At 34.9% G+C, this 12,976-nt stretch overlaps 1 protein-coding gene and 1 long non-coding RNA gene across 2 annotated transcripts in view; one reads left to right on the plus strand and one right to left on the minus strand.

The window, feature by feature from the left end:
- Positions 1–1,957: 1,957 nt before the first annotated feature.
- Positions 1,958–3,508, plus strand: LOC112506744 (NAC domain-containing protein 72-like). Its single transcript, XM_025110990.1, has 3 exons — positions 1,958–2,213; positions 2,301–2,569; positions 2,680–3,508. Exons 1-3 carry the CDS (start codon positions 2,033–2,035, stop codon positions 3,265–3,267), a joined length of 1,038 nt encoding a protein of 345 aa, XP_024966758.1. The 5' UTR covers positions 1,958–2,032; the 3' UTR covers positions 3,268–3,508.
- Positions 3,509–8,982: 5,474 nt separating this feature from the next.
- LOC112507659 overlaps positions 8,983–12,976 on the minus strand; it is a 7,071-nt gene continuing 3,077 nt past the window's right edge. Inside the window, exons 3-4 of the long non-coding RNA XR_003068550.1 lie at positions 10,215–10,297; positions 8,983–9,253 (exon numbers count right to left, since the gene is read on the minus strand). This is a non-coding gene — a long non-coding RNA (uncharacterized LOC112507659). The remainder of the gene's footprint in view (positions 9,254–10,214; positions 10,298–12,976) is intronic.

Genomic DNA, 12,976 nt, shown 5'->3' on the forward strand with positions numbered 1-12,976 from the left:
CAAAGGGAGAATTTAAGAAGGAGAAGAGTGAAAGAAAGCACAAAAAATAATGTGTAGAAAAGAGCATAAATTTAATTTTTTTTTTATTTTAAAATAAAAGAAATGAGGGGGTAACGTGTCAACAGATGATGAGTCCATGTAATGAACCCCGTCCTTTTTGACGAAATTCACGCCTAACTTCTACTTACCACGTGTTTTCTTGCATTCCTCAAATTTTATGTGTTCACATGTTCAATTTTTTATTAACATATAAATTGAAAATTTTAATTTAATAACCAATAAATTTGACTCTTAACATATACCTTTCTTGGTAAAAGGGTCAGATGATTTTGTTCAAATGCAAGAAATGTTCTGAGTTCAATCTCAGATCGTTCGATAGACTTGACCGTTAAGTGAGTCCAAAAATGTCTCTCACAGTGTTGGCTTTTAAAACAAGTCCCGTATATGATTGGTTGGGGTTGATAGTGATCGACTTTTTTGTCGAAATAACAAACGAAGTCTCCTCAAAACTAAAACAAAACGATGACGGGATAATTGTTGGTGATTGTAGTGTTATCGGTTATTCTGATGTAATTGTGATTTATATGAGAGTTAAAAGGTATAATACAAGTTAGGAGGTGTGGGAAACACAATTGTACAAGTTAATTTAACCGAGAGTCACTGAAGATTTCCCTTTTAATGAGGCGTCACCTTTTTTCGAAGTATATAATATTTATATACGGCAAATGCAACAAATAATCTTACACACCTTCCTCACCTATGGTGAGGTTTGGACCCCTGACCACCTAGAAGGCCAAGGGCTATGATACCGCTAGGGCAAAGGCCCTTTGGAAATTAGGCGTCACCTTCTTGAGGTCATCCTGCTGACTGATCAATGAACAAGGTCAATGTACGTCGTCTGGAGACCTAAACGTTATGAAGAAGAGGATCGTTGATGCAGTGTATAGTAACGAAAACGAGGATTAAACTCTATGATTCTACGAATACCCGGGGATAATCTCTAAAGTTTGTTGATTCAACGAATACCCGAACCTTAGACTTCAATTTGAATTCACTGTAAACTCAGAATTCGGGAAGAAAATGAAAGTTTCTGAATTTCAAGTCTAACCATCGAAATGGGAACAAATACGCTTGAAATGGAGTCCCGTAGCAAAAGTTATAACCGTTTAAGCACGAAACCTCTTTTAACCCTATTATGAACCTCCAAAAACAATAAGGTCTGGTCCTACACGCCAAAACCCACATCAAGAACACTAATCGTTGTGATTAGCAAGTGCTTTTCAGTGGCATTGATTATCTTGATAAGTGAGTGTCTTCAATGACACAAATCATCAAATGTTTTCAATGGCAACGATCAATTCATACATCCAATGTTTGACTCTCACTGTCTGATTTCAAAGGCAGTACATTTCGTCTCCACAGTACATCAATTCCAGTGCGTTTCAATTTCTCAGTATATCAACATGTTATTGGTCAATTAGTGATATCAGTGATGGTGGTTCTCATTAACCGTCGGGTTTTACTCTCTCTTTACTCTTGTTTTCTTTAAGATCTTGAAAGAGTCGACTTGTACTTTTGTTTTATTCTCTAGAACCATTTTCTCTCTCTTCACGCGTCCCAATTAAAAAAAATTAAATCAACATTTTGTCGTCTTGTGGTGTCACTTATGGATACTTAGTATTCTAGAACACCCACGTGTACGATCAGGATCTAATATAAAAATGACTCACTGAAACTATTTTGTCGTATATGGATTTCAAAATGGGTTCATGCATTTAGACTCTTTGAAGTTATGGGGCTTTGGATAAGGTCGGCATCTTGATACCTCTAGACACGTGTAAACATATTAACCATCGTCTACCCTACCCTCACCACAGTAAGAAAAGGACTACCGTACTTATCTCTCTGTAAATCCACGCTTATAAATACCCATCCGCTTTCCCATTTCTTGAAAAAAAAAAAGAAATTCAATTAGTCTTCGATTCAATTTCTTCCAATCTCTCGATATCGATCTCTATACAAATCGTGAAAAATGGGTTTGCCGGTGACGGATCCGATGACACAATTGAGTTTACCGCCGGGATTCCGGTTTTACCCGACCGACGAGGAGCTTCTGGTGCAGTATCTTTGCCGGAAAGTCGCCGGACATGATTTCAGTCTTCAGATTATTGCAGATATTAATCTATACAGCTTCGATCCATGGGAGTTGCCAAGTAAGTGGTTTTTAAGTTATTTTTTCTTCATGAATTAACTGGAATCTTTTCTGGGTTTTGATTAATGGGTGTGATTTTTGGTTACAGGTAAGGCGATGTTTGGGGAGAAAGAATGGTACTTTTTTAGTCCAAGAGATCGAAAGTATCCGAATGGGTCTCGACCCAATAGAGTAGCCGGGTCGGGTTATTGGAAAGCCACCGGAACTGATAAGGTGATTACCACCGGAGGTCGAAGGGTTGGGATCAAGAAAGCTTTGGTGTTCTATGTGGGTAAAGCTCCGAAAGGAAACAAAACCAATTGGATCATGCATGAATATCGGTTGTCGGAGCCGCCACGAAAAACCGGTAGCTCAAGGGTGAGTCGCCGGCGATTATTTTAACTTTCGATTTTTATTAATTTCCCCTGTTTTTTCTTTCTGTGAATCTTGTTTTTTACTGAAATTTCAATCTGGGTTTTGATTTCCAGTTGGATGATTGGGTTCTTTGCCGGATTTACAAGAAGAATTCTAGTGCACAGAAACAGATTTCTGGTGCACCGAGCACCGAACAGAGCCACGGTTCATCTTCATCGTCTTCATCTCAGTTCGACGACGTTCTCGAATCGCTGCCGGAGATTCAAGACAAATTCTTCAATTTACCAAGAGTTAATTCCATCAAGACTTTCCAACAAGAAGACCAAAAGCTGAACCTTCAAAAATACGATTCCGGTAACTACGATTGGGCCAGCATCGCTGCATTTGGGTTGCCGGAAACTCAAGCTCCACCACAACTGAACACCACCACCGCCACCGCCACCGCCACCGCCACCGCCACCGCCATGAATAATGTTTTCCCTTCAATGTCACCCACATACACCACGGATATAAAGTTTGGAAGATCATTAGAAGACGAAGTTGAAAGTGGGATCCGAAGCCAACGGGTCGAGAATCCGGGTTACTTTCAATCGAACTTAAACCCGTTTGCACACAGCCAAAGCCAGAGTTTCTCGAAGACGATGGATCCGTATGGGATCCGGTACCCGACCCAACAAGCAAGCCTGGGTTTCAGGCAGTGAAATGAAATTCAAGGGGGCGCTGTGTAAATAGATGATTCTATAGGGAGCTTTGGGTATAGATTGCAGGAGTTGGGGGGGTTAAATGGAACCCAATTTTGATGCCATTTAAATTAAAAAATTAAATTAAAAAAAAAGTTGGGGAAATTAAGGAATGGCATATTCAACGTAGGTAGATACTCTCTTGTTCGATGTAATTTCATTACGAGAATTGAATAGTTGTCAATTTGTGTTGGATCTTTGACCATTTTTGTTAAATTTTGTCCTGATTATTATAATTAAAATATAAAATAATATGATTATACAGATGTTTTTATACAAAGTTTGTTATTATAATATATACTGATACAATTTACTTGTACTATAAGTGCATACGCGTATCACATAACATGGGTTTGACGTATCTTATGAAAATGTTTTTGTTTGTATGTCGAAGTGAAAACAACAAAAATTAGAGTGGTTGGATTTTGTTACGAGTAAAATTTACGGAGGTTTTCGACTTTGAACATGTAGATTGGTATATTTGAGACGTGATGTTGCGAATAAAAAAAATGGAAAAACACACGTAAATGAAAGTAGAAAAGTAAGAATCTTTGACGAATATAAATGGTATAAAAAGAAATATATAAATATAAAAATGGAACAAGGTTTAGAAAAAGTAAAAAAAAATACTAAAATTTCAACTTTGAATATATTTTTATTAATTTTTAATATATTTATAAATTTTTTTATTATAAATAAATAATAAAGATTTTTCCGAACCCAGTTATTAGTAAACCAAAAATCAATTAGTATATTAGAATATTTAAAAAAATGATAAAAATTTCTTTATTATGATCTGAATATTCATGAAAATTTATTATAGTTTATTTGTTAGGATAATGTTTTATATCTAGAAATAATCGAGAAATTCTTGGATTGGATAACTGTTTGGTAGTGACTTAATGATATAATAATGACTTATTCAGTAAGCTTCTAAGGACAGTTTTATGTAAAACATCAAGTCTTTTTTTCTAACCTGTCCTACTGATTCTAAAACAAACTCTTTATGTCTATGAAAATACTCTCAAACAAAAATCTTTTTAATCCATACAGAAAAATTAATATACAGATACAACTTTATCCATATGAGACTGAATTGAAAACCAATTAAATAGCACCTATCTTTAAATAAATATAAATATGTATTTTTCTTAATAATAAAATAAAAAGAAATTATAGTTTTAGTTATTATATTAATAAAATAAAATAATATAATATATTCTGTGGGTTAAAGAAATGAAAATAATTGGCGGGTTTGGTTTGGGGATTTGCATTGACCAGTCTTACGATAAGAATGTTAAAACCACACGTGATGTATCAGATAGACGTTACATAAGACAGCCGTCATTTCCCTATTCCCCACGTTTGCTTGCTCTTTTGCGGCGCCACCTACTAGAATTATACTTTGACAATTTAAGCCCTTATATTTCCACAAATAATCCAAACCTCACAATTTGGGAAAACTTACCATCGACCCCCTTCCTTTTTCTTTTTCTAATTTTTTTTAACATATTCTTAGGAATGTTTGGATCCCATAGGGAATTTGATTGAATTATAATACACTAAAGTAGGGGTATGCAAAAAAATTAACTGATCTAATTAGAACTGATCGATTTGAAAAGAATCGACCGTCCATAATTGGATATCCAGTTTGGATTGGTCGGTTCTTGGATGGTAGTCAAGAACTGATCAAATCTGACTGAACAAAACCGAGTAACATCCAATTAACCATCCGACTACCATCCAATTATCCAACCCATTAACCATCCAGTTATCTATCCGATTACCATTTAGTTATCTATCAAATTAACCATCCGATTACCATCCAGTTATCCATCCAACTATCATTCAATTTGCTTAGATCATACTTTGTTTTGTGTTGGTTTTTGAACTTCTAGCATCACTTGTTTTGGTGGTTCTAACACATATTAAAAGTGTTAATCAATTTGTGTCATTGATGGGAAATTGGACTGAATTAACATATTGGCTGAATCTGATCCAAACATCCATTGAATATCGAATGGATCCAATCTGATCCAATGAATATCCAATAAAAATATCCAAATAATGGAACTGAAGAGATCCAATCATCCATCGGATTGGATCGATTATCCAATGTTAATTGGATCATATCGATTAGCAAAATCCAACATCCAATAGATGATTAGATCAGTTCAGTTCCCTCACATCCAATGAATGTCAACCGATGAACAAACCTATATCAAAGAATTGGAATCAGGTAGAATTTGAACATAGTTAAACTGTGTGTTGGAATTTGATTGATAAGAATTTGAATGAAATCACTCAATCGAATAGAAATCTACTTCTTTGGTTGGAAAATACAGTATCAGAATTGGGATGGAATAATAATAAAAGACCAAAATACCCATTTATGATATTCTCATACTTTCTTATTTAAATTATAAATACTATATAATAATTATAATATTTATTGGTGGCGACGGGGATTGGTGGTGGTGGTGTTGATCATATACGACAACGTCTTGGTAATTTTGTCTTATGGGAGAAATTGGGAGGATTTGATTTGAATTCCATCACATATCTGATGGAATGATTAGGTAGAATTTACGTAATTCAATTCCATTCCAGGTATAAACCACACAACTTAACTGATTGACCATCCCAAATATTCAGATCTCATAGGTCCTACGATCCAAAAGCATTTAGGGGTAGTTTGGTTCGTGGAATGAAATTTAAAGGAATTGGAGTTTTCATCAAAACAATTTGACTTCAAAAGAATTGGAATGAAATATGATGGAATTTGACCAAGCTTTGTTGGCTTAATTGGAATCCTTGTATTTGACTGACGAAATTAGCTTTATTATTGAAATGAAATAATTGTAAATCACCAAAATACATTTTTATTAATTTTAAAATTATATAAATAAAATTTATGAAATAAATACGATAAATAACAACCAAACAAATAGAGCTACAATTATGGATGCCGGCAAAGGATCATGCGAGAAGGAAAGTTATGGTGAGAAGCGTAAAAAGATATTTGAACCCTTGATAACTTTTAATCTTATATTCATTTATGAATTGTGCTCTAGAAGGGAATTGATTTGGTGCATCTTGGTGTACCTCATCAGTGTTAACATTCAATTAAGATTGATCCAAGAGTTGATATCTCTTCTTACGCTTCTCACTATAACTTTCTTTCTCACATGAAGTATTCACAATTTATCCAAAATCCATGAACAGAACACCACCTTAAAATTTTTACATTCATCATAAATAAATAAAATATGGTCATTGACAAATGATTGTGTGAAAAACGTAAGAAGAGATTTGGACCTTTGATCACTTTTAGACTCATCTTCATTTCTTGAATTGTGTTTATCACGAGAATTGGTTCAGTGCATCTTGGTGCATCGCATTAGTGTTAATCTTCAATTATGATTAACCTAAGGATGTAAATATTTTCCAACCCTTCTCACTAGAACCTAACCCTAATGTCATGTTTTCTCTACAGGCAAAAAGAACCCAACAAAAGAACCTGTCTTCCCCCCCCCCCCCCCACACAAAAAAGAAAACCCGTGGGAATTGAAGTTGAAAATATCTAAAAACAATTACACTCAACTCTAAGGTGGTGTTATCAAAGGGTTTTTGGCCTAGCGGTATGTGAGTTTTTACCCTCTTAGCTAGGAGGTCAAAGGTTCAAATCTCACCAAACGTGAGGAGGGTGTGTGAGTTTATTTATTCTATTTGTCGTATATAAATATTATATACTTCAAAAAAAAACTCTAAGGTGGCGTTTGGTTCGCATAATGTTTTTTGTTAGAATGAAATATGTTAAAGGATTTTAATTTTGAAGGAATTGGAATAAAATGTTGTCAGGTTTGACCACATGTTTGGTTGACAAACATTGGAATGAAATCTGTTAAGGAATTGGAATCTGTGTGTTTGGTTCATAAAATGTAGCTTTAGATTTGGAATAAAATATTGATAAATGACCAAAATGTCCTTTTTTTTTTAAAACTAAAATTACTTTAATAAAATAATTATTTAATATGTGAAACAATAACCCAAATATAATCATAAGCCAAACAACGTTACTAAATCGACGATGGTTCAGATCGGTGGTAATCCACAGTTGTTCAGATGGTGGTGGTCCGCAGTGATTCAGATCGATGGTGGTGGCTGTGATGTTCAAAGCGGTGTCCGATGGTGATTCCAATCGATGGTAGTTGTCGATGGTTGGCAGTGATATAGATCGATGGTGGTCCATTGTGATTCAGGTGACGATGGTCAGATGTGGTTCAAAGCGGCGATGGATCATATCGGTGATGGTTAATGGTGGTTTAGATTGACGACGCTTCAAATCGGTAGTAGTTGGCAGTGATTCAGATCGATGGTAGTCCGTGGTGGTTCAGATGGCGATGGTCGACAATGGTTTAGATTGATGGTGGTCTATGGTGGTTCACATGGCGATTATCGGCGGTGGTTCACATGGCGATTATCGGTGAATCAGATCAGTGGTGGTTCAGATCGGTGGTAGTCGACGGTGGTAGTCGGCGATGGTTCAGATCGATGGTGGTCGACGGTGGTTCAGATCGGTGGTAGTCGGCGTTGGTTGACGGTGGTTCAGGTAGGTGGTAGTCAGTTGTGGTGGTTCAGATTGGTGGTGGTGGTCCATGGTGGTTTAAATGGCGGTGGTTCAGATTGATGGTGAATCAAATCAGTGGTGGTCAACGGTGGTAGTCGATGGTGGTGGTCAACGATGGTTCAGATCGGTGGTAGTCAGTGGTAGTGGTGGTCTGCGATGGTTCAGATCGATGGTAGTCAGTTGGTGGTTCAGATCGATGGTAGTCGACGGTGGTCCAGATCAATAGTGGTCGCGAGGTGGTCGACGATGGTTATATTGAGTTTTATGAGATTAGAGTATATTAAGTTAAGAACATTATTTGGTATAATGAAGATAGAGACTTCATTACATCAAAATACCATATAGTTGCAAAGAAATGTTAAGTTCCTTTATTTGTGAAATTTGTAGGATTTTGAAGATTTCTTTTGTAAAAAAGAATGAACCAAACGAGGGTTCGGTCAATGGAATTCAACATTACAATTCCATCATATTCCTCCAGAATCTACGAACCAAACGCCACCTAATAGATTCTCTATTTCGGAATGTCTTTTTTTTCCTACACATTTTATAAACCTTTATTTCGATCATGGATCGGTTCATACTTTATATAATAAAAATTATAATATAAAAATTAACAAAAAGTTATTTTATTTACTTTATAGTTAATATAATTCAAAATAAATGAAAAAAATACATGTGAATAAAAAAAATGAAACAAGTAGAGATTTTGTACAGACACAATCCAACTATTTAAAAAGTCAAATTTATTCCATAAAAGAAGTCAACAATAAAGTTCAAATATGAAATTTTATAAATTCAAAACGCAAATCCGAAAAAAGTACCTAAAAATGTTAATTATAAAAACCGTATGAATCTCAAAATCAACAAAAATAGAAAAGGTTATAAAGGCTATCATTGCTTTTGTGAGGATAAACAACCAAACCAAAATAGGGTATGGGGAAGATGAGAATTCAGATGTATGCAGATGTGACGACTACAATGTTGATGCATTTATAGGAGTAGTTACGGTTCTCTAAGTTTAAAAGAAACGATTTCTGCCAAAATCATGACTAGAAAATTGAATTCCTTGACAGATTTGGGTCGAAATATAACTCAAGGAAAACAAGCTCTTACTCGATCTCAGTTTTTAGCCAGCCAAGCTAAATAATATCTGTTTCTCTCCATTCACGAAATCCTCTAATAGCGCAAATACAGAAATCACTCATCAGATATAAGGACGGATAAACCTCATTTGTGTTGACAATGGCACCTCCATCACTGCTATCAGTACTTGTGACGATGTTCAAATTTCTATTGAACCGATATATTACTTTCCAACTGGCCAAGAAAGCAAGTGTGCAATGGTCCACATAAGTTGACACAATATTTAGTAAGCGACTTGCAAGTGAACAAGCGGTCAAAAAACCAAACCAAACCAAAATGACGTGTAATTCCACCTCCACCTCAAAGGGTAGAGCGGTTGTTTCTATACAGAACCCAACTTAAGCACTAGTGTGAACAAACAGGTATAATAAAGACTTATCATTTAGTAAACGAAGCATAGGAAAAAAGTACGTAGGAAAATCATTAAAAACGTATGACTCACAAAGCTTCAAAATCAAACAAGTAGAGAAGTAAATAACAAGAACGAAACAAATTAGACGCATAGAAAAGGTTACGAATGACTCTTAAGAACCTCAAAATCAAACTAGTAGGGTAAAGAACAAGAGTGGAAAAGACTATGCATAGACCCACTCTTAAGAACCTCAAAAATCAAACAAGCACGAAAGGTCGAAAATATTCGATGAAAAAGTCAATAATGTTGAGAATCCAAGAATAACAAGTACAAGGAATAAAGACCCTCTATAACGATAGTCGATGCTTTTGATGCCAAACACTTCCTGAGAAATCCCATGTGATCTAACATGAAATTAAGGGTCTGTTTGTTAGCAGTTTAATGGAACTCACAACTTATTCGGTCAGCTATGGTGCTATACGTGACTGTTTGGAAGTGGCTTAATGATATAGAAAGTGGGTTATTCTGTAAGCTTCTAGAGGGAGCTATATGCAGAAAACCAAGTTTTTTCCAAACCTGCCCCTTCGATTAAAATCAGGCTCCTTTCATCTATGAAAAAACTCTCCCAAACAAAAACCTTCCCAATCTATACAAACTATTTAATCCACACAAACAGCTTTATTCATACATAACTTAAAAAAACAACCACCAAACAGCCCCTAATTAGCAAGTGACTTGCAGAATGTTGAATTAATTAGGTGTAATAAAAAACTAGAATCATACCCTTTGGTCAAGAGAAGTTGCAATAGCAGAAGCCACCAACACGAGTGCCAATACTAGAAAGACATCGTACTTCCTTATCAGTCCTGCAGAATTAGCTCAAACAACAAAGAAAAAAGATTTAAATGAAAGATATAACAAAATGCAGTCCCATTGCAGGATAATACACAAAAACATGAAGATAATCAAGTAGAAGAAAAAGAAGAGGTCAAAGTCCAGAAAAAAGCTACTATGCATATTTGCAATTAGTTAGGAGCAGATGGTCCATCATCAAGAATGATCCGAGCAGTAAAGACCCTGGGAACCAACCATTCATCAGGACCGTATGCACATGCACATACAGGTAATTGAAGTTGTTTCTTGGTTTTCTTTTTTGCGGTTTTCCCCTAAACCTGACCCCAAACCAAGGATCTTAAGTTGGTGATCTGTAGCTACCATTTTCCCATGATAGGACCATCTGATTCAGGTTAAAAGCACAATTGTATAACTTCCTGCAAGTAATTTTCACTAAATAACATATGCAAATGAGGATAAAAAGAAAACAAATTGCAACACAAATTAATTGGTACTTATGACAAATACTCAGAAAAGGATATATTGGCATAAAGCACCTTCCTGTTAATAAGTTCCATTAAATGTCATATGCAGATTAGGATGAAAAGAAAATATTGCATCACACATTAAAAGGGTATATAAGACAAATTCTCAAAAAAGAATGCATGGGCAATGGGCCTTGACAGGACTGGTTTTCAGGCTTTATACAGGCTCTATGCTGTTATATCGGTCAGAATACGAAATATCGGTCAGGACCGATATTCGATATATCGGTTATATCGGTGATATATCGGAAATATCGGTTAACATAATATTTCTTAGAATTATATATATATAATATAATTCTATATATTATATATATATAGAATTAAGTTTAGACCTAATTTACTAAGTTTAGAGAGACTGAGAGAAGAAGTCTGAACTAAGTTTAGATTTAGATTTAGACCTAATTTACTAAGCAGCCCAAAAAATAAGGCCCATGGAATAAAAAAAAGCCCAAATTTTAACCCTTGTAAAAATCGGAATATCGGACCGATTTTTCACTAAAATATCGCTCAAAATATCGCCAAATATCGCCGATAATATCGTTGGCGATATTTTGGCCGATTTTTCATGACCGATTTTTTTTTTTCGAGCGATATCCGATATATCGGCGATATATCGCGATTTTGACAGCATAGTACAGGCTTATTTTAACTGGTTAAGGACCGGTCCGAGGTTCAAAATTTAGGATCAAAACAGACTTTTGCCTATAAATGGTCCTTGGGCCAGGCTGTTTTTAACCGATCCAGCGTCCTTACTGTCAAAAATCAGTTAACTGGTCCTTTGTGCATCTCTAATCGGCATCAATTAGCATGACATACTATTGGAGAGGAAATGTATATCCAACCCACTTTTGGAGGATTGTATCAATAAACATTTTTACGAATAAGGCAGAGCGGGAATGACAATATTACTTAAAAGTTCAAACATAAAATATCAAGTTTGATACCCGTACACAGAAGATAAACTCAAATTGAATATATTGTCAAAACAAATCCATTTAACCAAAAATATCAAAATCAAAATCTAAAAAAATGATAATGTTGGTGCATTGACACAACTCAGTCAATTCAAAAGTTAATTACAAAAACCAAATTCAAACATGAAGAGAATGGACCCAAATAGGATAAAGTTTAAAACGAATCCATTAAACTGTTGATGTTAATACCAAAATAGTATAAAAGTCAAAATCTCGAAAAATCAGAAGTTGTTTATAAAACCACCTGAAGGTCAATTAAAAAAATAGAAAATGTTACGGATGACTCTAGAACCTCAAAATCATACAAGTAGAGTAAGAACAAGAAGCAGGGTGAAAAAGATTATGCATAGGCACAATCCAATTACTTGAAAAGTCAACTTTTTTTGATAAAAACTGACAATAATGAAGTTCAAATATAAAACACTAAATCCGATTCCATACATGGACAAGAAACCCAAATGGAATGAAGTCAAAACCAATCCATTTAACTATATATGTCAAAACCAAAATAGTATAAAATTTCGAAATGTAGCTCAGTTGGCAAAGACGTTAGGCACTTTGCCCCTAACGTAAGTTCAACACAACAATGAAGCCAAATTGAAGTTTAAAACCAACCCATTTTAATAAAAAAAATGTGAAATTCAAAATAGTACAAAAACCATATCAAAGTCAAAATCAACAAAAAGCAGAAAAAAGTTACGGATGACCCTTAGAACCTAAAAATCAAACACATAGAGAACTGGACGCCAACAAGAGTGGAAAAGATTATACATAGGCACAATCCAATTACTTAAAAGTCAAAAATTAATCGATAAAAAATGACAACAATGAAGTTCGAATATATACAAAGTCAGATCTCGTACATGGACAATAAACCCAAATGGAACAGAAGTTGCCAAAGCCAATCCATTTAACTAAAGGGCTGGGTTCCACTGTGAATAAGAGTTATAGTGAGAAGGTAAGAACAAAACATTCATAGACTTGATCCACATTCAACTACTTCTAGTTACCTTTTTGTATCATCATGACCAAAGGCTCAAAAGTGTTCTCACCGTTCTCAACATAACTCTTATTCTCACACGATCCCTCATCTCTAACTAAATATGTCAAAACCAAAATAGTATAAAAGTGAAAATCTACAAAAATGAAAAGATTAGTGCATGGACATAACCCCATTACTTGAAAAGTT

The sequence above is a fragment of the Cynara cardunculus genome, assembly GCF_001531365.2.
Source record: "Cynara cardunculus var. scolymus isolate 2C chromosome LG 2, CcrdV1, whole genome shotgun sequence".
Lineage (NCBI taxonomy): Eukaryota > Viridiplantae > Streptophyta > Magnoliopsida > Asterales > Asteraceae > Cynara > Cynara cardunculus.